We start from the raw sequence: 27,159 nt of genomic DNA, 5'->3' as shown, positions 1-27,159 counted from the left end.
TCAAGTGAAAATCAAACTGATGGAGTCATAAGCAGAGTTTCCAATTCCACTCATGACTCTGTATATAGTTTTAATGTGTAAGTAGTTAACGGATATAGTAATATTGTTATTTCTATTTTACTTATTTAATTTTTATTTTTTAATATTTCACTTGTTTCTCGAAGAAACTAGCTTGTCTTAGCTATATTAAATTCGAGGATAAATAAAGTTTTATGTATGTATGTATGTAGCTTATGATCTAGTTAAAACTAGATTGTCAGAGTCGCAAACAGAAAGAAAGCACTCAAAGGGCCTGAGCATTGGTTTTTTCTTTCGCTTCTGCCTGCAACTCCAGCGGCCGTCAATCTAGTTTTCACTGGATCATAAGCGATGGAGTCATAAGCAGAATCGTAAGAAAAAAGAAACATTTTGATTCTCCCAACTCAGATTCCATTGATCTTATGTCTCGAGTTTCGGTTTTCACTTGGCCGTAAGTGCTCTTGCGACTCTGATTGACTCTGACCTCAACTCCCTGGCTAGTGAAAACCAGCCTTAAAGGGGCTATGTCACGCATTTTCAGGAAATTTCTGCACTGACCAACTGGTCATAGAATTCACTGAAATATCACAATGACAGCTTAAAACTGTAGAATAACAAAAGGAACACAGAAAGGCCAAAAAAGGGGCACGGATGGGCACAATTTCATAGAATTAAAACGGATTGCGGTCAGGTTAACTTGAAAAACGTTGGGCAGTTTATCTCAATTTGTATGAAAGCGTCATTTACAATGCTCAAAAATCATCATTGTTTGCTATGTGGCTGTGTTTTTGCCAATAGATGACTTTTCCTCTGCCAGTTTGCAGTTTTCAGCCTTAATTATAAATGAAAATTAACAGAGTTACCTATAAATACCGTGACCTAGCCCCTTTAAGTGAGAGAAGTGCAGCATAAAAAACTCAATAAAGGGTGTGAAAGAGGCTATGATCTACCAGTTATTTGAGACAGCAGCAGGTTTGAAAAAAAGAAAACTAACAAAACATAGAAAGCATTTAATGAATTCCTTGACAAGTTTAATAAAAATAGCTTGTACAATGTATAGAAACCATGTTTTTTTTACAAATTCACAGTCTCAAGAAAGATATATGCAAGTATATAATAATTATTCAAGATCATGATAAGCAAACAGGTTAACCCCCCCCCCCCCCCCCACAAAAAAAAATATGGCCAAATTTAACAGTTTTCTCCAATTCTTATGTAAAACAGGATTTGATCCTAAATGACTATTCATTTTCCATGTTTTTTTGTATGTACAGTTTTGACAATAACCTTATTTATCACTCTTGGTAGCATTGCTGTCATCCAAGAATTTTTTTTCTAAATTTGTGAGGTGAACCTTTTTGAAAAGTGATATTTAAATTATTTTCAATTTCATGTGAAAACAGAATTTGATGATGAAATAAATAATTTAAAGATGACTTAAAAGTCCTCAACTAAAAGATATGCATGCAAATATAAAAAGAAAAAAATTGACTTTGCCTCCATTTCTTTGTCTTAGTGATTCAATATTGTAAATATAGTTACAAATTTTATAACCTTGGTGAAAATAAAATAATTTAAAAAGTAAAAATTTCAGCCTTTAATGGGTTAACAATTTGCGTATGAAGTCTAACACATCTGCATAATATCACAAAAGATTGTTTTGCTTGCGCCATATACATTTACAAATTATTTGAATAAATGTGTATACAACATCAGTTGGCCGTGATCCAAGGTGATTAACATATCGCTCGAACATTAGTAACCCTAAAATACTGCTTTATTTCAAACCCATTGAAAAGCAAGAACCTCCCATGTACTTTTCTTGAAACCAATTAAATGTCTACCAACACATACACTCAAATTTAGATACAAATGATCAACAGTGAAAGAACTGTTGTCTCTCGAATATTAACGTCGACGTATTTTTAGAGCAGAATATACATAAGAGGATTTGTTTACTTCCTCCGTTCACCACTAAACACCTTGTGGGGCCATGTTAATATTTTGAGCAACTAAAATAGCTGTTCCTTGTGTACCATCCATTCGGACCGCAACAAACTCGTGTGCAACGCTCATATCACTTAAGTAATGTTCCGTGGCATCGCCAGTAAAATATTCATTTTCAGACAATTGATTCTGTTCAACAGCAACCGCAACACCGGGGAGTTCTACTCCAACCATCGCAGATCCGTCGCTTTCGCTATTTTTTATTTCTTCCGGCCGCGGTTCTATAGCTGGCAGTTCTTGTAGCTCTTGCCGCGGAATCGGGCGAATTGCAATGGGTTCCGCGCCCTGAGATGGGTTGCTTTTGACAGTCTTTCCGTTCGAATGTGTCTTCACATGTTTCGATAAATGATCGCTTCTCATAAAACGCTTCCCGCATTCTGTGCACGAAAATCGCTTTTCGCCCGTATGAGTTCTGCGATGCCGCTGCAGTTCATCAGAACGAGTAAATCTTTTCCCGCAAAACAACCAGTTACACACAAACGGCCTTTCGCCTGTATGCCAGCGAAGATGCGCTCGCAAATGCGATGTCTTCCCGTAAACCTTACCGCAGCCGGGAATATGACAAATATGTTGCTTTCGGCCATCAGCGGTCCTTCCTTCGCCTTCTCTACAATTAGGACAAGTGCAAGCAACGCGGCGAAGTCGCCGATTACTCGTAGGGCTTACCACATTCACATCAGTCATATTGACATTTTGCGTTTCTTGTGAGCTTTCAGGCTGTACTTGGACCTGAATAGCTGCGCTTCCGTTTGCGGCGTTTGATGGCGCCGCGATTACGTTTAACGTTCCGGTAGATAGCCACTTATTCGGTTCTGAACTTTCTTGCGTTAAAATTATCTGCCCTTGTGGCGTCCTTGTTACTTGAACATAGGCAGGATTTTGAGCTGGACTTTCCATCGTCGTTTCTTGCTGTTGTTGTTGTAACATCGGCATACCTGTGTCGTTATTTCCAACCGTTGTGGGTGATGAGACTACAAACTGATGCGAAGGGCTACTCGTGTTTTTCGCCCACGATAAAGGCTTTCCCTGCCACCACTGCCCTCCGATTCCTGCGCTTGAATCTCCCGAGTCGGATTTTATAGCCGTCCAAGCACTTTCTACGTATTCGGGAGCATACGCGAGATTAACACTAGCTTCGCTGCTCGTCGCGAGCGATTGTTGTTGCGAAAGTGTGCCCACGTTTTGTCCGCCGGGAGTTGTTGTTACGGCTGCATAATACATCTGGCTAGGTTCCACCTGGCTTATGGAGGTATATAAACCCGCGTTGGGGTGACTTTGAGCCTGGAGAACGTTCGTCGTGTTTGAATGGAACACATCATCGTTCGCGTGCGACGAAGCACCTTGTTCGGAAGCCCACGAGGTCGCGAACTCTTGGTGTGTTGTGAGTTGGTTTATAGGCGCTTGCAAAATGCCTTGTGGTGCTTCAAACCCTTGTCCTATCTTGCTACAAGTCGCTGCTAGCAGAGCCAGAGGAGAGGGTTGGATTTCCTGTCGATTAAAAGCGTTTGGTGGGCGGGCACAAGAAAGGGGGTGTGAGTTTGAGAAGATGAGTACATGCACGGTGTTCCAAATTACAATGCGACACAAAAGGCATACTTCACTTTACCTGAGAGTTCTGCGGTGGTTGAATATACTCCATTTGTCCTCGATGTAACGTCATGGCGGTCATTACGCAGAAATTGTTCGCTGATTGCTTTTACAAAGCGCTTTTTGTGTCCGCGAAAACAGTGTTTCTACATCCGCGAGCCCTCTTTTTATGACAACGCTAGTTCGAGAAGACAGCTGCTTACAGAAGCACTCAAATGGTTTCTGGATATTGACCAATCAGTGAGCGCCTTGCTCAATTTGACTGACAGTTTTGAATGCAATTGTAAATGGAAACCATGTGCTTCAGCTGTCAAAAGTGGCCGCTTCGTAACGAGGCATTTTCAAGCGAGAATCCTAAAATTGACTTCTCGAGTAAACACCGTGTTTAATCTTTGTTTTACAATTTGTTTTAAGCGTGGGTGATTTAATTCTCGTTAAAACAATCTATATAAACGGTAAGTGATTTTATTTATATGGAATTCGCTTCCTTTGCCGCTAGAGTTCCGTTGGAAGACCCCACCCTTACCTTAAACGGAGTTTTCTGCTTTAGGCGGGGGGCCGGTGGGGTGGGTTGAAATTTAAAACAAACACCCCAACCGCCACCCGCTCATGTAATCAGCCCTTAATTTAAAAATCTCTCAATTATTTTAATTATTTTAGATGCTTTAATCGTGTTTAGAAAGCGGCTTACTTTATCTATGTTACTGATCTTACCGATACCTCCATTTTGACGCCGCTGAAGAAAAAATAAATTCAATAATTGTGTATAAAAATACCACAAATTGAGATTTTCACAGCAGATTTTTCAAGAAATTTCGGATACTTCGCAAATCGCAATGTTTCCGCAGATTTAAACTGGTCTGAAAACGCCTGAAAAATCGTTTAAAATGACTGATTTAACCTGGCTGAGTTCAAGGTCGAAGGTATTTAGTTATTCACTCCATCTAAAACCAGATCATGGGGGTCAGTTCTCGGCTTTTCGTTTATTTTGGCCTGATATGCGTAATTCTATGCTAATCTTAGCGATTAACTGTGCGATCACTAAACATTTGAAAATGTATGCTAAGTGTATTTTTAAAGGAAGATGTTTATTTTGGAAAAAAAGTAGTTTAAATGCAAGTCTTACAAATGCCTTCCAGTTAGGAGCAATAGCGCTTCCTTTTGACTGAGTGCTAGGGGCCTTAAGTTCTGCTCGTGGAAAAAATTATTTGGCCATTTAAAAATCTGTCGTAGTCCATTTCCGTAGCCGGCTGACGACCTCAATCTTGCATTTCAAATTGCTTTTAACATTGTTTATTTATTCGTTACGGAGTCAAACTTGGATTAAAGGGACTATGCTACGGATTTTAACAGATTTTTGAACAGCCCAAATTTATATTTGTGTCGAAGGAAATCTTAAAAATAGTAGTCCTTTTTTTTTTTAACAATTGCTATTTAAAGCGCGTTTGGCTACGGAAGGCTCGGATGGAAATGGATTGCAATTTGAAAAAAATCGATATTTATAGCCGAAGTTTGATTTCTATCCCCAAATAAAGGTTATATCTTCTGTTAAATGTTCAAAGACTGTTTTTCAAGGGTAAATTTGCCTTCCATTTATTTCAGAACAGTTTAGACCAAAAAACTGCGAAATTTCCGTACATAGCCCCTTTAAAGAAAACTGACAATAAACCTCTAAAGTAAAGCGAGGAAATTTCAGATTTTTAAGCGTGGGTACATTAGTTGTTCAAACGTCCTTCCTGTGTCGTAGAAGGAAGTAGGTTTAATAATGATTTCACGGCGGGTGACAACCGAGATAATTTTGTTCCCTGATTTAGCTCAGTTCTCCGCTCCCCCACCCCCTACTCTCACGTGATATTCGCTTGCGCGGGGAGCTGGGACGGTGCGACGGAGTTGGAGTTGAAACTTCGCAATTAAGTCAATCAAGCCGACGGAGTCGTAAGCAGAGTTTCCGATTTTACTTATGAGCTCGCTTATACCAGTTAAAACTAAATTGTCGGAGACACACAAGCAGAAAGGAGGTACTCGGAGGGCGTGAAAACTAGCATTCTGATTGGTTTGTCCTTCCGTTTGTGCTTGCGACTCCGACAATATAGTCTTCACTTATCATAAGCGACGAAGTCGAAAGCGGAACCGGAAGAAAATGAAAACCTTCTGATTGTTACGACTCCGCCGAACCACCGTTTATGACTCCGTGCTTTACGACTTCGATTTTCATTTGGTCGTAAGCGCTCTTTAAAACACACGTCTCCGACTATGACTCCCTTGCTAGTGAAACCAGCCTTTAGTGCGCGCATGTTCTGCACTTGAAGGAATGGTCTCACGGGAAACGCGTTTTTAACGTTCTAGTATAGCTTTTTCGATTTAGACTACTGATTACAGGATTTACATTGCTAAAACTACGGTAAAGGACCGTAACGAGAAATCGTAGTGGTATATTTGTTTGTTTGAAATCCTAGATGAGTGTCTTCCCAGGAGAGGGAAACCTGTGAAGCACAGGTGTCAAGGTCTTCACAAAAGGAGACACAGGAATTCCGCCCTGGGCAAACATTTTGCTTCTTGTGCTTAGGTCGCACTGGACTAGCCTCCCACGCAGTCGTTCTTGGGGCGATCTTGTTTCACGAGTGTACGCGATCGCCCCTAAGAACGACTGCGTGGGGGCTACACTGGACTAGGAGCAGTGGTACACACTTGTCCCGTACTATTGTTTGTTAAAAAGTTGTACTCTTCCATTTGCCGGTAGCCTGCGCGTAGCAGGCGCCTCTGTAGTTTTGCGCGCGTATTTGGAAAACGCGAAAGGCGAGAGCATAATGGCCACGCGTGGTCGTCTCGCGCCTTTCGCGTTTCCCAAATACGCGCTAAAAACTACTTAGGCTAATTTGCCAGTTTTCACACAATCACACAATAATGGAAAGCGCTCAAGTCAACATTGCCGGTTATGGTTTTTATTCACACTAAATTGTCAACACCAGAAGTGGCGAGGCGGCCTACTGGGTACCCATCTAAACTGAAGTGGTAAAACCTACGCAAGCTAAAAAATACAGACACATTTGTAGTTTCGTTGGCTGAAAATTGTTAAGTTTATTGCGCGTCAGTAAAATTACGCTACAAAAAATAAATTGTTATACGTCTACTATTTAATAAAACTGAATGGAATAAAACGCTTTGATAGCCCCAAGAAATGCTCCATTTTCGAAAATATCGACTTCAATAGTAACTAAAGAAGGTTTTAAGTTCTCAATTCGCGTGCTTTAAATGGTAAAATTTTAATTGTGAAAATTGTTTTTGCAACAAAAATTCTAACAGTTGATTAGCTCAGTCTCCCTTTCAGCCCTTATTTGGCTCGTCACGCAACGGTTGTCTCCAGAAGCGTTGCGTTAATTCTCTTCAAGAGCGTTGTGTGACGATCCAAACTTTTACTGCTGCAAAGGAGAGGAAATTAGCGGGATCGAGAGAAATCTTTCAACTGGAGACTAAATCGTACGTCTAGCGTCTACAGGATTCACAGATGAATGTAAGCCATTCGCCAGAGTAAAAGCTTAAGGTCCTAAAGCCCGCTAACTTATTAACTTCTAGTTATAAACAGAGCGGTTTCTCAATGACTATCGGAACTCGAAGCCAAATGTCACCGGTGGTAAGCGCGGGAAAAGTGTCGACGCGCGACTAATTTGACGATCTCTGATTGGCTCCAGGAAAGCAACTTCTCCGCTCTGATTGGCTAGCGCACACCGCATGCTTCACGTGTTTCTTGAACCAATCATTCGCTCGACAGAAAAAGAAAACAACAACAACAAAAAAGTAACTTGTGACAACTAACGAGAGTCATTTGAAAATCGCTCTTTTAGTCTTTTGGTCGGCAACCACCCTCGTGTGTTCTGACGTTATCTCGTATGAAAAGCATTTATCTTTTACGGAAAAGGTCTACAGCGACTTGAAGTAAACCAGGAGAGTAAACCCAATAAAAAGTATCAAAAAGAGAACGTTTAAATTTAATACTACGATTTACATGAAGTACTTTCATCGTTCTTTCTGTTATGTTATTATCAATAGGAACATTTTGTTTATCTTTTTCATAATATAATTGTCTTTATTTGTTATTAAATTTTGTTTTCGTCACCGCTGTTTTCCTTTCTTAAGCTTGCCACTCTTCAGCGCCTCAATCTCGTCTTGTTGTGAAGTTAGTTTCTCGTTCATTCCGCACAAATGGTCGCTCATCATTGACAACTGCGTTTCGTAGCTTCGCTTAATCGTCTCCACCTCGTCCTGCAAAAGAGCGGGGAAAATGTTAACAGCCGCGTTTGAGAGGCGGGAAAATACACACAAAACGCGGAAAAATTGTTAACACTCGCGCCCGCACCCGCATCCGCGAGGCGGGAAAATACACAAACCACACAAAACACGAGGAAACTGTTAACACCCGAGTCCGCAAGGCGGGAAAATACACAACCGAACAAAACGCGGGAGACATGTTAAAAAAAAAAAACACCCGAGTTCGAGAGGCGGGAAACTACACAAACCCACCCAACTGCCACACAAGTGTGACGTGTTTAAAAATAGGTCCGCGAGGCGTACATGTATGAGCTTAAATTTAAAAACAAGTTGATCGTGAATGAACCCGGAATGAATCAAAAACCCCAACGTTTCTTTCCCAGTGGCCATAATTCCTCTTCCTTGAGTAAACGTTCGGTTTCTTTCTCAATATTATTCAAGGAGCCGCATCGAGGCGTAGCCTCTTAGAGCAAACGCTATTCTAGGGTTTAAGTGTATCGAATAAGCAACCCATTGTTTTTCAGGAGTAGTGTGCAGAGCTAATTCAAAGGGTGAGGTTAGTTCCCAGCCCTTTCCGGTTCATTTCACGGAGTAATCCACATGACCCAAAATCCTCGGTCCACAGTCGAACCAAAAATTTCACGACGTCATCCCTTAAAATTTGCAGGAAGTGGCTGTGGAACTCTTTGTCCAATAAGGGTATTAATCCAACGTACAAGTGAACTTTTACATACAATTTATTTTATTTAAAGTTTTACAAAACCTACTAGCCGCTACTTGACAAGTTTAGTGATGAAGCCTATGTTACAATCGTTTTTACTGTCATTATTATTACAAAAGGTACATGTTACCTGGGTGGGGGGACTCAAAAAAATTTTATACAGGGGGGCTTCACCCTGAGGTCCATAGAAAATGGTACCCCTTTCACATACCTACAGAGGGGATACAGCATTTTTTTTCTTATCTTTTCACTTGAAATACCCCTTAAAATACCTAAATCTTATGGACATTTTGAAAAGCCCCTTTAAATACCTAAATGATAGTTTTCCTATCCATTTGCATACTCCAACTTGGAGATCTCTTCATATAAACAGCCTGAACGGTACCCATTTTTGGGCAAAGACTCCCCATCTAGTAGCCTAAAGGGAGTATCCCCTGGGTATATTGCCAACAACTTTTTCATAATGGAAAAGTTAAGTCTCATTTTGACTATTCATCACTGGGAAGAACATTTGACCAGTTTTGACCGTGTTATTAAAGGAACAACTTTTTAACAACAAGGAAAAAACAACTAACTTTTCAGGAACTGAAATGGCTGAAATCAAAAGTAGGACACTGGGTGTCTGTTATAGAGGTTCCATTTGAGCTAAAATTCAAACTCTTCGCACTCAACAAAAGCTCGCCCTTATTTTCCGTACTAATACAATAACAGAGGACCTTTGATAAGCAACACTAACTTAACTAACAACACCTTCATTTCCTGCCAACAAATTACAGGCGACTAAATAATACATCAAAGTCATAAAATGCAATAGTCTTGTCCATTTTCTAAAATGTGTAGCTCAAGGCTCCTGATTGTTCCACCCCAGTGATGCTTCATGGTGCTAATGAAAATCTGTCTGCACATTCAAGCAGCACAGAAACAGGACTTTAACTGAAAAAGAAAGTGGGAAACTGGCCTTGATTTTCAGTGGTGTTGTTAGAGGATCCCATGCGACGAAAGACAAACCGTACTTCTGCAGACTCAACAGATTTTTCTCCTTTTAATCCATACCACGAATTAGGGCCCTTGATAAGTGACGATAACTTGTACACTTCATTTTCCACCAAATAAACTGGACTATCAAATAGTACATCAAAGCCATAATAGTCGTAAGTCTCGTCCTTTTTAGAAGTGTAGGATCCTGATTGCTGTACGAGACAAGAGCCATCTGTGGCATCTTTAACTTCAGTGGAAACCGTGTACTCGCCACCTTCAGAACCAAAATGCTGAACTCCACGCAGCTTGATAGGCTTGTTGACGGTGAAATAAATACAGTCAGCTGTACCAGAGTAACTCCAATGTATATCTGGTCGCATAAAAATTTGCAAATCTATGGCACTGATAGAACGACGAAATCCTTGGGGCTTGTGTAAATGATAAAGGGGATGTTAATACATCATTGTAGTGTTTCATCATGTCACCAACCTCTTTTGGGGTAAGAATATTAGAATCAATTACAACCAAGGCAAACTCTTTCTCCGACATCAATGGAAACCTTATCGCTTTCACGATCTCTTCTCCCAGAATTCGTCTCTTAGCATCTCCATCAGGAGTCATCCCTTGCTTTTCACTTTCTCTTGTGGTCCAGCGATCAACAGCTTTAAACAGTTCCACTTCCTTCACGTTCAATCTTGTCTCTCTTCACAACAGACTCGACAAGGGATCGCTCAAGTGTAACAAACTCATCTGACGTCACAGCTTCTTTTGTCTGCTCCTCAATCACTTTCCAGCATATATCTTCCAAATCTTTATCATAAAATTTCTGAGCGTGCAGCAAAATACAAAACACGTTTGATGCTTTCAAATTGTCTCGCAGATATTCGGTACATTTGTCAGCCAGAGAAGCCACCATATACTTGTTCGCCAAGTACAGCACTTGCATCACATTGCTTCCGCTCAATTCCACTTTGTCGCTGTACAAATAGCGAAAAAACTCCAACAGACTCTCATACTCACAGTCAGGCAGTTCAATAGAGTCTTTAGTCTCCGCCAACTGACCATAGAACATGGCAAGGAACACAGGACTGCTGATAGCAAGCACAAACTTGTGAGCAGGGATCACCTTCTTACTTTCACTTTCGCCAGTCGACACCGGAACAACAAATTTCACATCGCTCAATAACTCGTTGTTGAAAATAAACGTGGTTCTCTCTGCGATTGTCGACCGTTTCATCTGCCAGTTCTCTTCAATAACAGCCATCGTTATTCGATCTTCTTGTCGTCTTCACAGATTTTATTCGATACAAAAATGTTTCGATCGATGAAGTTGTTCTCTAGTTTCGAAAACGAAAGAGGAAATGATACCCGCTGAATATATGTGACTGCAGTCTCCCAATGTGTCACACAACTACCTCATAATAATAATAAAAAAAAAAAAGGGAATAAAACAAATTCTCTCAAATTCGGGCAGGTAATTTAGAGGGATAAAAACTGTGAAAAAAAAGAAAGATAAACACTACAAAAAAGGACAAACACTGCTCAGGATAGCACCCTGTTCCTCAATGAAATTGCTAAGCAAACAAGACGCCAACAAGAACTGTAAGAGGAGTTGGCCGGCAAATCAGCCAAAGCTTTCGAGTGTTGCAATAGTTTTACTTCTAAGGCAAAGGTAGAGAGAAACACAACATTTTCTGATATCATATAAGTAATTCCGCGCAGAGTATACGTGTTAAATCCCTTTCCCTTTACCAAAAGAATCAGAGTTAGAGTGCTCAGGTTGAAGGGGGAAACTAAGATTGATAAGAGCAGATTTCATGACTCAATGTCGAAGAGTTTTTTATTCGTGTTTCTAATAAGCGCCGCGTTGTTGTTCAGGAATGCGATGCTGCGCTGCTCATTTAAAGGGCTGCGAGGGTAGAGGTTCTGGAACCCTTTGTCCAATGAGAATTCGCTGTTTTCACCGTTCCCATAATACATCTTGTTTACCCCCCAAAATTTTTGCATAGCATTGTTTTCAATTTCTCTTGGGATTTACAGTGACGTGCAATCGTCCCCAGAGAATTGAAAACAATGCTTTGCTTTTGGGGGTTATTTAAAAAAACAAGATGTATTATGGGATCGTGAAAAAAGCGAATAAAGAAAATTTTTTAATACATTTATTTTATTTAGAGTTTTACTAAACCTATTAGCTGCTACTTGACAAGCTTGGCGACAAAGCCTTTGTTACAAAAGGTATGTTTAACCCATTTACGTTTCAATTATTGAAAAGCAAAATCTCTTTTTGAATATTCACTACTGGGAAGAACACTTGACCAGTTTTGGCCGTGCAAAAGAATAAACAACTTTTTAAGAACAAGAAAAAATTCACTTATTTACAAGAACTGAAATGGCTGAAAACAACGGCTGGAAACTAGGGGTCTGAGAGGAGTTCCATTACAGCTAGAATTCAACCACTTATCGCACTCAACAAAAGCTCCCTTTCTGTTTCTTACAATAACAGAGGACCTCTGATAAGGAATACTAACTTAAGAAACTAACACCTTAATTCTTAACAACAAACTACAGGCGACTAAATAATGCATGAAAGCCATAATGTGCATTAGTCTTGTTCTTTTGTGAAGTGTGTAGCTAAAGGCTCTTGTTTCACCTCAGTGATGTTTCAAATGGCAAGAAAATCTGTCTGCACACGCAAGCAACACAGAAGCAGGATTTTACCTGAAAAAGAAAGTGGGAACCTGGTCTTGTTTTTCAGTGGTGTTATTAGAGAGACCGGCCACGCGACGAAAGACGAACCGTACTCCTTCAGACTCAACAGATTTTTTTCCTTCTTCTCCATACCACGATTTAGGGTCCTTGATAAGTGACGATAACTTGTACTCTTTATTTTCCTCCAAATAAACTGGACTATCAAATAGTACATCAAAGCCAAAAAAGCCATAAGTCTCGTCCTTTTTAGAATTGTAGGATCTTGATTGCTGTACAAGACAAGAGCCATCTGTGGTATCTTTAACTTCAGTGGAAACCGTGTACTCCACACCTTCTGAACCAAAATGCTGAACTCCATGCAGCTTGACAGGCTTGTTGACGGTGAAATTAATACAATCAGCCGTACCAGAGTAATTCCAAAAATAATAATCTGGCGGATGAAATGTTGCAAATCTATGGCATCGATCGACAGTCTCGATCCTTGGGGCTTGTGTGAATGATAAAGGAGATGTTAATACATCATTGTAGTGTTTCATCATATCACCGACCTCTTTTGGGGTAAGAATAAATTAGAATCGATCACAACTGAGGCAAACTCTTTCTCCGATATCAATGGAAACCTTATCGCTTTCACGATCTTTTCTCCCAGAATTCTTCTCTTCACATCTCCGTCAGGAGTCATCCCTTGCTTTTCACTTTCTCTTGTGGCCCAGCGATCAACAGCTTTGAACAGTTCCACTTCCTTCACGTTCAACCGGTCACTCTTCACAACAGACTCGACTAGTGATCGCTCAACTGTAACAAATTCATCTGACGTCACAGCTTCTTCCGTCTGCTTCTCAATCACTTCCCAGCATCGATCTTCCAAATCTTTGTCTTCAAATTTCTGAGCGTGCGGCAAAATGCAATACACGTTCGATGCTTTCAAATTGTCTCGCAGATATTTAGTACATTTGTCAGCCAGAGAAGGCACCATATACTTGTTCGCCAAGTACAGTATTTGCATCACATTACTTCCGCTTAAATTCAATTCGTCGCTGTACAAATAGCGAAAAAACTCCAACAGACTCTCGTACTCACAGTCAGGCAGTTCAATAGAGTCTTTAGTTTCCGCCGTTTGACCATAGAACATGGCAAGGAACACAGGACTGCTGATGGCAAGCACAAACTTGTGAGCTGGAATCACCTTCTTGCTTTCACTTTCGCCAGTCGACACTGGAACAACAAATTTCACATCGCTCAATAACTCGTTGTTGAAAATAAACGTGGTTCTCTCCGCGATTGTCGATCGTTTCGTCTGCCAGTTCTCTTCAATAACTGCCATCGTTATTCGATGTTCTTGTCGGGTTCACAGATTTTATTCGATACAAAAATGTTTCGACCGATGTGGTTGTTCTCGTCTCGACAACGAAAGAGGAAATGATACCGCTGAATACTGCCAGTGTCCCAACATGTCACGCAATAACCTCAAAATTTGGAACCCCTTTAAATAAAGTTTTTTGCGTAAGCTTTTTTATCAATTGCTCTTGAGATTTACAATCGTCCCAAGAGAAATTAAAGAAAATGGTTATGAAAAAAAATTGAGTGGGAAAAAAGGTATACTATCAATTTACGGGAACGTGAAAAAAGGGAATGAATAAACGAAACTCGCTCAAATTCGCGCAGGTAAACTAGACGATAAAAACTATGAGAAAAAAAAAAGAAAAACCCTACAAATTGGAGCCAAACCCTGCTCTGCATAGCACCCTGTTCCTCAATAAATTGCTTAGCAAACAAGACGCCAACAAGAACTGTAAGAGGAGTTGGCAAATCGGCCAAAGCTTTCGAGTGCTGCGACAGTTTTACTTCTATGGCAAAGGTAGAAAGAAACACAAATTTTTGTGATATCATATAAGTAATTCCGCGCAGAGTATAGATGTTATATCCATTTTCCTTTGTCAAAAAGAATAAGAATTAGAGTGCTCAGGTTGAAAGGGGAAAGTAAGATTGATAAGAGTAGATTTCATGACTCAATGTCGAAGAGTTGAATTTATTCGTGTTTCGAATAAGCGCCGCGTTGTTGTTCGAGTGCCATGCGGCGCTCATTTAAAGGGCTGCGAAGAAAGTGGTTGTGGAACCCTTTGTCCAATAAGGGTACAAGTAAACTTTTAAATACCATTTATTGTATTCCAAGTTTTACAGAACCTACTAGCAGCTATACTTGACAAGCTTGGTGACAAAGCCTATGTTTCAAAATGTATGTTTAAACCATTTACGTTTCAATTATTGAAAAGCTAAATCCCATTTTAAATATTAACCACTGGGAAGAACACTTGACCAGTTTTGACTGTGCAAAAGACTAAACAACTTTTTAAGAACAAGGAAAATGTAATTTATTTACAAGAACTGAAATGGCTGAAAACAAAGGCAGGAAACTTGGTGTCTGAGAAGTTCCATTAGAGCTAGAATTCAAACTCTTTGCACTCAGCAAAAGCTTGCCTTGCTGTTCCGCACAATAACAGAGGACCTTTGATAAGCGACACTAACTTAACAAACTAACACCTAAATTTCCTGCCAACAAACTAGGCGACTTAATAATACATCAAAGCCATAATAAGCATGAGTCTTGTCTTTTCAAGTTTCGGAAGCGTATAGCTATAAACTTCTGATTATTTCACCTCCGACAGAGTCAGTGATGTTCCATGATGCCGATGAAAATTCAGCACACTGAGGCTGCACAGAAGCAGGATTTTAAATGAAAAAGAAAGTAGGAAACTGGCCTTGTTCCTCATCGGTTCCGTTTGAGATACCCAGGAAACGAAAGACGAATCTAACTCCTTCAGACTCAACAGATTTTTGTCCTTTTAATCCATACCACGAATTAGGACCCTTGATAAGTGACGATAACTTGTACTCTTTATTTTTCTCTAAATAAACTGGACTATCAAATAGTACATCGAAGCCAAAATAGCCATAAGTCTCGTCCTTCTTAGAATTGTAGGATCTTTATTGCTGTAAAAGACAAGAGCCATCTGTGGTATCTTTAACTTCAGTGGAAACCCTGTACTCGCCACCTTCTGAACCAAAATGCTGAACTCCACGCAGCTTGATAGGCTTGTTGACGGTGAAATTAATACAATCAGCCGTACCAAAGTAACGCCAATAAAAATCATCTGGCGGAAGAAATGTTGCAAATCTATGGCATTGATAAAAAGATGCAATCCTTGGGGCTTGTATGAATGATAAAGGAGATGTTAATACCTCATTGTAGTGTTTCATCATATCACCGACCTCTTTTGGGGTAAGAATATTAGAATCGATTACAACTAAGGCAAACTCTTTCTCCGACATCAATGGAAACCTTATCGTTTTCACGATCTCTTCTCCCAGAACTCGTCTTTTCGCACCGCCGTCTGGAGTTATCCCTTGCTTTTTACTTTCTCTTGTGGCCCAGCGATCAACAGCTTTGAATAGGTCCACTTCCTTTACGTTCAACTTGTCTCTCTTCACAACAGACTCGACTAGTGATCGCTCAACTGTAACAAATTCATCTGACGTCACAGCTTCTTTCGTCTGCTCCTCAACCACTTCCCAGCATCGATCTTCCAAATCTTTATCTTGAAATTTCTGAGCGTGCGGCAAAATACAAAACACGTTTGATGCTTTCAAATTGTCTCCCAGGTATCCGGTACATTTGTCAGCCAAAAAGGGAACCATATACTTGTTCGCCAAGTACAACACTTGTATCACATTACTTCCGCTCAAATTCAATTTGTCGCTGTACAAATAGCGAAAAAACTCCAACAGACTCTCGTAATCACAGTCAGGCAGTTCAATAGAGTCTGCAGTCTCCGCCATTTGACCATAGAACATGGCAAAGAACACAGGACTGCGTATTGCAAGCACAAACTTGTGAGCTGGGATCACCTTCTTACTTTTACTTTCGCCAGTCGACACTGGAACAACAAATTTCACATCGCTCAGTAACTCGTTGTTGAACATAAGCGTGGTTCTCTCTGCGATAGTTGATCGTTTCGTCTGCCAGTTCTCTTCAATAACAGCCATCGTTTTTAGATCTTCCTGTCCGCGTTTATTCAAAACGAAAATATTTCGATCGATGTGTTTGTTTTCAAGCCTCGAAAACGAAAGAGGAAATCTTCAAAAATAAAACGCCTTTTTCAAATTCCACATACAGAACATGTTTGGACGCTACATCCGTCATCGTCAGTGTAACGCTTGTGATTGCAAGTGCTGATCATGAAATACGTAGCGTACAAGTTAAAATGCAAACGTTACCTTACGTCACATTACATACGATACATTTGATTTAAAGTTTTAACGGAACTACAGAGTGCGCGCGCACCTGACCAGAACGTAATTTAAAAAAGGATTTTTTTTTTTTACCAGAACGTAAGTTTTAGGCGCGCGGGCTTTTCCCATTCAATGTACATGGATTCATTCAAATTGACTTGGTACCTTGTGGCTGCAAAATCCAAAATTTTGAAATAATCTGCCGAGCAGGAGGCACGGCAAGACTCTGACTCCTGCAGATGTTTGAATACGTGAGAAGATCTGTCCGACGATGGGTGCTCGTGTACGCGCGTGAATTGAAACTTTCATATAAGTAATTCCACGCAGAGTTTGTGCCCAGAGTTTGTATCTCTAAAAAAAAAAAAAAACAAAACCAAACAAACCAAATTTCCTTAAGTGAAAACCGCTTTATTAAATTGTAACCTTCTTCTCAGATTCGGATTCATAGCTCAGTTAGAAGTCTAGAGAATTTACGTTCAGTATTACGTGCAGCATAAGCATTATGCGTAAAATTATAAAACGATATTGCAAGCAAGGAGAATCACAAGCTGGCTAACCTGCTGCCGCCCATGGCCAGTTCTCACGCTCAGCGTTTGAGAAATAGAGACGTTTTGACACTCCAGTTTGTCGCACCGATCGTTTTATGAAATAGTTTATTGTTAGCCATGCGATGTAAATAGTTTTTTGATCGTTTTTTAACACGATTGTAATTAATTTAAAAAAAATTTAAACCATTTTTTATCGTAACTTTCACAAATTGTACGCAATTCAGTCTTACGACTGCAATGCATGATATATATATTTTTTAAATAAACAAGTCATCTAAAACTGAAACGTATTTGCAGGCATTCCTTTACGTCGTTTACTGTTTCCTTCACTAAACTTCGATTGATATGCAATTGCGGCTTGGTACACTTCAGTGTAACATACATACACCTTTAATAAGTCAGGGAGGTGTACCTAAAATATAGGTGGGTATCAAATTGGGGATTCAGGGGCGACACAATCTCATCCCAGGGTTTTGGGGAAGAAAGTCCAATTAATTGCTAAATCTTCGCCCTTGACTTCTTTCGTTTTATTTTCTTACGTGTGGATAAAAACTCGCGCAAGCCCACACAATAAATCAAATTGCACACAGACAGACAAAAAATCAGATGTACTCTGCCATCTCCCAACTCACCTCCAGTTGACTGACTTTGGAGGTAGCTGTCTTGAGATTTTTCGCCAATTCTTGTTTTGTCTTCTCGGACTGTTTCATTCGTCGATTAAGAGCGCGACACTAAATCAGATTGAGAAATCAAGATATCAAGTTAGAAGCTTTGTTATGTCAAATTTTGATGACCATTCGTACTTCGCCAAATCGATTTTGGCTAGTCATTGCGTAACAGAATAGCCAAATATAGAGTGGCAATGGTCGTCTCCATTGCTTGCGTGACGCAGCAAATATCACACCAGGTTTGCGATCGTCTGCAGTGACTACTTAAAAAATATTTTCTCCGGAAATTTAAAAAAAAAAAAAAAATTTTTCCAATCCAAATTCAAAACCATCTTAAACGTTTTATGAAAGAACCATAAACAATGGGTGTAAAAAGAACTACAAAGAGGAGCTGCTTACCTCCGTATTAATAGACACTGTCTTGCTCTCGGTAAATTGAACCTGCGAAAAGTTACAAGAAACCGTTACCTTTTTGCCAACTGAAGGGCATTAAATGTAGCCTGTGTACGTCGCCTCTTCCCCTCAAAAAAATCGGGAAAATGAGGGGAAGGGGATTAAATGCCGGTCTTCAAAGATGGTATAGCTGCGAGAGAACTGAGTAGCTGATACATCGACAAGAAAAAAACCTTCTAAGATTATTATCTGCTATTCACCTGTGATGTAAGTTCAGCTATTCTTTGTGTAAAATGATTTTTGATCAGTGTTTCTCTTGTCACTTCTTCCTCTCCCTGAAAAAAAATATTTCTTCAGTCAATCAGTCAGTCAGTCAATCAGTCAATCAATCAGTCAGTCAGTCAGTCAGTCAGTCAGTCAGTCAGTCAGTCAGTCAGTCAGTCAGTCAGTCAGTCAGTCAGTCAGGCATAGTCAGTCAATCAGTCATCAGGAACACAACCAGTCAGTCAGTCAGATTTAGATTTTAGATTTAGATTTTATATATTTCACACTTTTTACAAATATTTTTCACTATCACACACTATTTACAGAAAATTCATTAATCAGTCAGTCAGTCAGTGGCGGCGGCGGCGGTCGGTCGGTCGTCAGTCAGTCAATAGTCAATAATAATCAATCACATGACAACTTTTGCGCTTCTTTTTTCGAAAGTCGCCGAGAACTGGGGAGTATAAAGTATCCTAAAGATGGCGACAAGTTTGTATGGCACTTGAGGTTTGTTCTAATCCTGTTCTGACGCTTAAATCTAGTTTTTGTAGCATTTGACGACTAGGAGTAATAATTCTCCCCCCGAATGGGATGCTAGACCTTCGCAGGGTTACCCCAAAGCTTACTTCGCCGGCACCTATTTGTTCTCCTGGTTGGAGAGAGACACTTCGAGAGAAAAGTGTCCTGCCCAAGAACACAACACAATGGCAACGGTCAGTGTTTTACGCTAAACATTGCGTGATAAAGCAACACACTTTCTGACACTTCAAACAAGCTCACGCTATTTTTGATGGGGCGATAAGAATCGTAAATTCTTCGTTTACGGCTACCTTTACGGGGATTTACAAAAGCGACAATTCACGCCTAAAATGCGAAAATTAAACATCGAAAACCCTACCTCATCTTGGTTTAGTGACGAAACTGCTCCAAGCTAAATTCACATAAAGAATAAAAAGTAAGCACAATAATTAGGAACTTGAGACAAAAACGCGAAAGGAAAAAGGCCTGAGAACAAATGCAAGAACCAAGATACAAGATACAAGAAAAACAAGTTTAGTTCTTACATCGGATGGCGGAACAGGAGCCTCGTAGCTGTGTGACGTCACAGAAGATCGCGAAGACGTTGAACTTGTCTCGTCTGAAATGGACTGGAAATTCAGAATAAAAAGTTAGCGCAACACAGTGCCAAAGTAAAACGTAAAACGTCACTGAAAATATTGAGCGGTTTCCGCGTTTGACTGGGTTATTTTTTTAAAAAATAAAAAAAATAAAAAATTTTAAAAAAAAAAAAAAATTAAATTTTCCACCCCTTCCCCGTACACCCCCATTTCTCGCACATTTTCCGGCGCCTGCCTCGATTTTACGTTTCCAGCGCTTTCCTCCGCACACGTTTTCCTGCTATTGTCGCAGGCTTTACTTTTTCCTCCGGTAACGTGTGTTTCTGTGATTGCCTAAGTTTCACATTTTCCAAACTTGCTACCTAAAAATTCCCCGCTTACCTCCAGTTACCCGTTTTCCCGCCCTTGAAACTGGTCACGTGTTGCTGCTTCGAGTCACGATTGGTTTATTACCCGATTAGCAGGCGTACTGCGTGGCTCTGTGATAAGTTTGGTATCAATATTACTGCATTCACCAGAAAACAACTAGAGTTCTAAAATAAACTGTGTAACATAATTTTTCCTTACCGAGAGTCCATCTCCTATAAGAAGCGCACCTTTAGATGCCTTGAGCCTGTTTAGCTCTTCCTCCAAAGCTCGCACTTTCTAAAGAAATACATTTTATCAAAAAATAACCACAAAAATGTTTATCAATCAGTAATAAATTACCTATTCACAATTCAGCCACTCGAAAAGAAAAATGCTTGGACACAAAATGGAAAATAAATGTTTTCTTTATGCTAATAGAGGTGTTTTTCTTTGTGCGCAAGGTTAAATATAAGAGGGAGAAAATTGTTAGATAAGTGAAAGCCCCGCAAAAACATTTACAGCCAACCAATGTATGGAAAAGAGAAACACAACGACACCTTCAACAATCATCCCTCAAATGTATAATGGCCACAACCGTGAGAGCTTTATAACGCCATAGACAGCTTTCGCTACAGTTGTTTCTGAAATCCCTTCATGACGCTCGTCTCGTCCAACGCATCTTTGGCCTTCGAGAAAAACATGAACTGAAAACCATCCAATAATGCTAAACAAACCTTGACTTCCTTTTCATATTTGACTTGTAAAAGTTGAGACTCCAACATCCAATGTTCCTTGGCCTGCTCGAGTTTGGAAACTCTCTCATGAGTTACAGCAATCTATTTTAAAAGAAAAAGCAATATGTCGTATGCTACTTTTCAGGGTCACTTGCTAGATGGGAAGGGCCTTAGCAAGTCTTTTGCTGAATTAATCATAATGGGGCAAGGAAAATTTGAGAACTGCTTGTCCAAAAGCTGGAATTCAAGTTTTTTTCCAAGCCCTGATTCTCCCAAATGTATGAAATCAGTAAGGGGAATTTCGCTGCTTATATTGGCAGCTTCTCTGTCTTACCTGCTGCTCCAAGGAATCTTTGCTTTCTGTGGAGCTGACCAGTACTTTGTGATTATAAAGTGCTACTTTGTAAGGGACTGACTCCGGGCACGGCTAAAAAAATACAAAAAAAACCTACTCAACAAACCAGAAAGAGGCAGTTGAAGAATTTCGTTTAAATTAAAACGGCACTACAAAGCAACTCTAAGACAAGCTTGAACATTTCTTTGCATCAAAAGCGATGTTTTGCAGTTATGAGTGATTGTTTTTTCGCTCTCTCTTTAGTTTTTCTATTCAATACGTAGTTCTGTAAATGTTGCGAAGGCCGCCAACCTTTGCCAGGACAGCTAGCGCCACTTCTGTCTCAGCAAGAGACAAATACTGACAATCAAAAGACGCTCTTTTCAATAACTGTAAAAGATAAGATTCTTTTTGGCCCTCCAATGAGCGCCGCACTTGAGACGCGAAAAATTTAATAAGCGCCGCGACGCTTATTCGAGTAAATACGCTACTCAGTACTTCTTTATAGCCAGTTAATCATTACACTGAGTGATTTCTTCTTTTTGTGACTGACCTTAATCAGCTTTTGAATGTAATCAGCAGCATGATGCCTGAACTCGACCACAGCTGGGGAAGATGTCAGCTAAAAGAAGGAAAAAAGAATGACCAGTGTTGAATCTATCACAAGGTCGCTTTATCTGGTCATTTAGTCCCATAGGGAATTTCCTTTGTGAGTTTGGTGTTATTTTTCATTAGCATTCTTTGTACGTTTAATATTTAAATTTTCAACGTTCACAGTTAGTTTGTGTTTTACTGTTCACCGTTTACGAGTTTACAAGCACAGATTTCTGCAGATTAGTCCTGTTTTTACAGATTTGCTCTTCGCGGCCACAGCGCCAGAACAATGTAACTTTGTTTTCGCCTTTTTGTTTCTGCTTCTTGTCGATCTATATTGCACAGGTTTTGTTAATTTTTTTTTTCATTTTAAACCTCAACTTCAACTTTGATTGTCAACTCAACTTCGATTTTCAACTCCTTTTTAACTTGTCTAATCTACTCGTCAAGTCAATTTCAAGCCCTTATGAATTAAATGGTTTACTGTGTTGAGAGTTTATTATTAACTGCTGTGTCTGCATGGCTGCAAAGGATACATCTTATGACAGTTATAACCAGGTTGTTATTTCTTGTTAAATTATGAACACTTAGAGAAAGAAAAGAGATGAAAAGTATTCTATTTAAAATCCACACAGGCAATTTCTCCCTCCCAAGTCACACACACCCAAATACGAACCAGACTAAGTGGAGACATTTCCCGCATGTTCAAATGCACATTTCCTACGAGATTTGGAAGTATGTGAAATACCGTAACTCATAATGCGTAAATTTGCCCCAATCCCTCAAAAGTATGTCATTCTCTTTTTTTTCATACTTCTGGGATGATAAACTTCTCAGTGATAAATAAAAATAAATTCACATGCAAGTTAGCAATCATTCAGTCTTGTGGGCTCCGAAGTGGAGCTACAGGGCGACAAGGACCAATAATTAATAAAACACAAAATTCACCTCCCCATCAGCTGCAGTTGTCATTCCTCTTGTTCTAACACCAGACTTAGTTGAAAAGAAATCCACATTGCTGTTTATGAATCTTCCTATCTGATGGTTGAATAAAAAACAATAGTGCTCACTGATTTAATCCTCTGAAACAATAAGACCTGACTGTACAACATATAAAAGTTGGAGGGTATTGCCAATGTGCGAGCCATTTCGGTTAGCCTAAATAACACACCGGTTAGCCTAAAATATAGCACTCAGGTTAGCCTACAGTAGCTAAGGTAGCTTGCGGTTAGCCTTTATATTAGGTTAGGGATTTCTGGCTTGCATGGCTCGCGAGTCATGCGAGTCATGCGAGCCATTCTGGTTAGCCGAAATAACACATTGGTTAGCCTAAATAGCACTCTGGTTAGCCTCTACTTAGTTTGGGTAGCTTGCGGTTAGCCTTTTATTGGGATTTGGGATTTCTGGCTCGCATGGCTCGCATGCCTCGCTGGCTCGCATATTGTCAATACTCAAAGCTGGAGCATGGGGGTGAGCAAGGCATAAAGGACAAAATGGGTAAGACAACAAACAGTTCCTCTTTTCCCTTAGTTTGTTGAGTGATAAGCAAAAAGAAGTAAGGGCATTCTCGTCCCCATAGCCTTTTCGTTTCTCTTAGCCGGCTTGGCACGAGAAAACAGAGGGCTCTGGGGACATAGGATTTTTGAATTAATTCGAATTTTTTTTATTGGCTGTTTGGAACAAAGAATTCCTAAACGGAAGTCGAAAACGTAACAACTCTCTCATACATTCTTTTGAAACGTCGTGACTGCATACATGAAGACCGGAAGTCCTAGAATCTAGGACTGGAAATCCTGTGTCTCAAGAGCCCTTTGTTTCCTCGTGCCAAGGCCCAGCCGGCTAAAAGAAATGAAAGGGCTATGGGGACGAGAATGAAGTAAGGGAGGAATGCCAAATGTGAGAAGGACCTGGGACCCTTAAAATTTGTTTCACCATGTAGCCCGTTTCACAAAGTGCAAGACAACTAGAAGGGTCCTATTGAGGTCCAATAGTTGCCCTTAAATAGAAAAAATTCTATAATGCCAAGGAATTATAATTTATATATAAAATCAAAATAATAGTACCTTGGCTGTTGCAGTCAGCAGAGAAACTAAAGAAGAGACAATGCATTCATCTGTACTTTTCAAGGTCTGCAATAAAGGAATTGAAGACAAAAAAGGAATTTAATTGCCATCCATATGATACTGACAAGTCTCCTTACAAGGGCCACTCATTCTAGATATCCCAGCTATGCTTTGAATAATCATTGCAGAACATACAAATAGTTTCTGATATGTAATGTCTAATTAAAATGCCTGTTGCTAGAAACACATCCAGGGGTAGTAGCAATACCCCAAGTCACTGAAAAAGGTACTATAGGTTCTATAGCTCTTATCTTCTATTTACATGCTCAAATCTATCCAGAGCTGGGTGATGGACTTTTGAGAGATGATTCCTGTAGTGCCACTGTTTGGTTGTTGCTTGGTTATGATAATGTTGGCACACAAGTAACAATCTGCATGAATCTCTGTAGAGCTGTGTCATTGGTATAGAATTTTTAGCTTGAATCTCACACATCTCCAAAGTGGGAAGAATTGAGCACACACTCATTTTCAATAACCCTCCATATTTATTTTTTTCCTTAGTGGCCATTTGGCCACCAACTGCTCAAGTTTGGCTGCCAATGAAAAATTTTAGTATCAAAATTAAGCTTACGCTTTCAATCCTTCTTCTCAATTTTAGTCGTCAGGCTGGCGACTTTGGTTCCAATTTAGTGACCAGCTCCAAAATTTTAGTCGCCATGGCGACTAAAATGGGCTAAACTTCGAGGGTTGTGTTTGGATTGTTTTTACCTGTGTGGCTGTGGGCAGCTGGTGTTCAAGGGAAACCTTGGACTGGAAATGAGTTGATAACACTGCATAGAAGAACAAACAAGTATTTAAATCTAACTAACTAGTAATGATCAGTGATTATCAAATACGTTCAAGTGAATTCATGTGATAAATAAATGTCAGTGTGCATGTAAACTTCAGTTACAGTGGGTTATATACCCCTCCCCCCCCCCCCCCCCCCCCCCCCCCCCCCCCACTGGATGGTGTGATTTTTAAACCCCCAAGGAAAAAGAAAAAGAAAGCTAGGCAGTGGCAAAAGACCAAGATTGTCGACAGGCTTCTGACTATGCTTATGCCTTATGCTTACTAGGGATAAAGAGGATGAGTGAGCGAAGTAGCTCATCATACAATTTTTTGAGGAAAGATTGAGGAAAGGAGAGGAGAGGAAAGGGCGTGGGTATTAACTATACAACAAGCTCCTTGGTTTCTGCTGTATGTATAAGGATAAGTTCGGAGAACAACAAGGAAACACAAAATGAAGGAAATAAAATTTGTGAAGCTTGTTCAGTACCTTTGACACATTCATGGAGTTCCTGCAAGGATGCATTAAGAAGCATAAAGGACACATTGTAATTAGTTGGTAGAATTCCTCCAGCTCCTGAACCTAGAAATCAAAAGAGAAAATTTGTCATTGTGGGCTGTGCCTTAAAGTTTGAAAATTGTACTGTATTATGGTACTTACTTGCAGAAGCCAGAACTCCAATGTGAGCATCAACCTTACTGAATATCGTGATTAGCCTTCTAAGCGAGTGCAGTAGAGCTTTGTTGTAGGCTTCTAAGGTGTTGGAACAGGTTGAAGCTTTACATTCCTCACTTGTACTGGAAACAAGAAAAAATAAGTTAGCTTCAACTTCAATTGCAGGACTGAGGCTAGACTTGCTCCAAGTTGCTTGTTAGATTCGCAGGAGACCATTGAATACGGAAACGGTGGGCGCGTGCGGGCATGAAAAACAAAATGGCGGAGAATCATGGCAGAACAAGTAACTTGTCTAACCTGCAGCGCGCCAATACTGAAATGTGGCGTCACCTGTGGATTTTTCCACCGGTGACGCCATCGAGATTATGTCAATCATATTATTGTGCGCAAACGTTTTTACATATAACGAAACTGAACAATTGCAGAAAAACTTTTATGAAAAACTAAAAGATATTAAGTTGCACACGCGGTTATGGCGTTGCAGAGGTCTCTCACTGCTTGGAAAAGTTACAATAATTAAATCCTTTTTGCTTTCGAAGATGATATATGTATTCTCAGTTCTCCCAACTCCACAAGATTTCATCAAGCAGATTAACACTATTATATATAACTTCCTATGGAATGGGCCTGACAAAATAGCACGAGCAGCAACAATTAATGACATTAAATTTGGAGGGCTAAGGCTGATAGATGTAGAAACTTCAATTAAATCTTTAAGATTAGCCTGGCTTGGTAGAATATTTTCTGAGGGCTCTGCACCATGGAAAGCTTATATTAATCAAATGCTTGACAGTTACGGTGGCACTTTTCTATTGAGATGTAATTATGATGTTAACGATTACAACTTTCAATGCCCTTTCTATAGCGAATTTCTCCAATGGTGGGCTGACTTTAGAAATGATTCCTCTACCAGGCCTCTTATATCTGAACGTATAATCTGGAACAATAAGCTAATTAAAATAGATGGTAAGAGTATATATTTTGACAATTACGTTAAAGCTGGAATCATTCTAACCAACCAGATGCAATTTAATAAGGATAACGTGGAATCATATAATAGGGCAAAAAATGAAGGGTTGGGACACACAAATTTTTTAACGTGGTCAGGGATTCGATGTGCAATTCCCACCCACTTAAAAGCCTTAGATGGAAATGAAAGTGAAATAGATTCACTAACATTTCATTTTAATGAAAAGCTACTTGACCCAGTAACTTGTAAAAGTAAGCAATTCTATGAACTGCTACTCTCAAAAAGGGCAACGGTATCGAGGGGTTTTAATAAACTTAAAGAAGATTTTGGATTAGATGATACAACTGTGTCAAAGGCTTTTCTTAATTTAAAGTCTATTTTATCGGAAACCTTTGTTAGAAGTTTTCAATTTAAACTGTTAAATGATATTACATTCACTAATACGCGGTTAGCAAAAATCGGTTATGTTCCAAATGATACTTGTACATTTTGTAAAAATGAGTCAGAAACAGTATATCATTTATTCTACCACTGCTCTTTGACACATCTCTTTTGGGAACACTTTAAAAATTTCTGGTTTGTATTAACAGGCCAACAGGAGGAACTCACGCTAAAAGACGTGTTCATTGGGAAATTAGAAAAAAGTGATTTGTTGAATTATTTTTTAATTCTAGCAAAATTGCATATCTGGTTGAGTCGGAAACATTCAAAAATCCCAAATATTGATGTATTTAAAGAACTAGTTGATCTAAAATATAGAACTGAGAAGTATATAGCAGTAAAAAATAATATGCAGAGCAAATTTCAGACTAGATGGCATTTATATATAAGTAATAATAGCTAAATCATAAGTTTTTACGAGTAAGATAATGGTAAATAGATAAGATAGTACATAGGTATATTGTAACGGTGTCATTGGTATATATGCACCGCAAATTTGTATATAAGTCTGTAAAATTGTAAAATTTCTGTTTGCAAAACAATGGCAATAAATATGTGGAAAAAAAATTATTGTGCGCAAACTTACTGACTGCAAGTGACACTA

General features: G+C 39.5%; 2 protein-coding genes and 3 pseudogenes across 2 annotated transcripts in view; all 5 read right to left on the bottom strand.

The window, feature by feature from the left end:
* Window positions 1-1,013: 1,013 nt before the first annotated feature.
* LOC144631109 (uncharacterized) lies at window positions 1,014-3,810 on the bottom strand. The gene is made up of 2 exons (XM_078489492.1): window positions 3,632-3,810; window positions 1,014-3,513 (listed from the first exon to the last, which is right to left on the bottom strand). The coding sequence occupies exons 1-2, from the start codon at window positions 3,692-3,694 to the stop codon at window positions 1,993-1,995; spliced, it is 1,584 nt and encodes a 527-aa protein (XP_078345618.1). The 5' UTR covers window positions 3,695-3,810; the 3' UTR covers window positions 1,014-1,992.
* A 2,920-nt stretch (window positions 3,811-6,730) lies between these two features.
* Window positions 6,731-27,159, bottom strand: part of LOC144631102 (protein phosphatase 1 regulatory subunit 21-like) — a 30,619-nt gene continuing 10,190 nt past the window's right edge. Inside the window, exons 16-30 of the mRNA XM_078489485.1 lie at window positions 25,130-25,266; window positions 24,959-25,051; window positions 24,409-24,470; window positions 23,641-23,706; window positions 22,526-22,615; window positions 21,537-21,605; window positions 20,984-21,076; window positions 20,650-20,751; window positions 20,135-20,212; window positions 19,514-19,597; window positions 19,348-19,380; window positions 18,446-18,520; window positions 18,192-18,233; window positions 17,757-17,855; window positions 6,731-7,872 (exon numbers count right to left, since the gene is read on the bottom strand). Of these exons, the coding sequence (XP_078345611.1) occupies window positions 7,723-7,872; window positions 17,757-17,855; window positions 18,192-18,233; window positions 18,446-18,520; window positions 19,348-19,380; window positions 19,514-19,597; window positions 20,135-20,212; window positions 20,650-20,751; window positions 20,984-21,076; window positions 21,537-21,605; window positions 22,526-22,615; window positions 23,641-23,706; window positions 24,409-24,470; window positions 24,959-25,051; window positions 25,130-25,266 (1,273 nt within the window). The 3' untranslated portion in view covers window positions 6,731-7,722. The remainder of the gene's footprint in view (window positions 7,873-17,756; window positions 17,856-18,191; window positions 18,234-18,445; window positions 18,521-19,347; window positions 19,381-19,513; window positions 19,598-20,134; window positions 20,213-20,649; window positions 20,752-20,983; window positions 21,077-21,536; window positions 21,606-22,525; window positions 22,616-23,640; window positions 23,707-24,408; window positions 24,471-24,958; window positions 25,052-25,129; window positions 25,267-27,159) is intronic.
* Window positions 8,144-10,927, bottom strand: LOC144630177 (BTB/POZ domain-containing protein 2-like; annotated as a pseudogene).
* LOC144629796 (BTB/POZ domain-containing protein 6-B-like) lies at window positions 11,727-13,707 on the bottom strand (annotated as a pseudogene).
* On the bottom strand, window positions 14,368-16,514 carry LOC144629797 (BTB/POZ domain-containing protein 6-B-like; annotated as a pseudogene).

Source organism: Oculina patagonica, chromosome 11 (genome assembly GCF_052425735.1).
Source record: "Oculina patagonica isolate OP01 chromosome 11, crgOcupat, whole genome shotgun sequence".
NCBI lineage: Eukaryota > Metazoa > Cnidaria > Anthozoa > Scleractinia > Oculinidae > Oculina > Oculina patagonica.
Note: the sequence above shows the minus strand (reverse complement) of the source record. Positions and strands in the feature narration are given on the sequence as shown.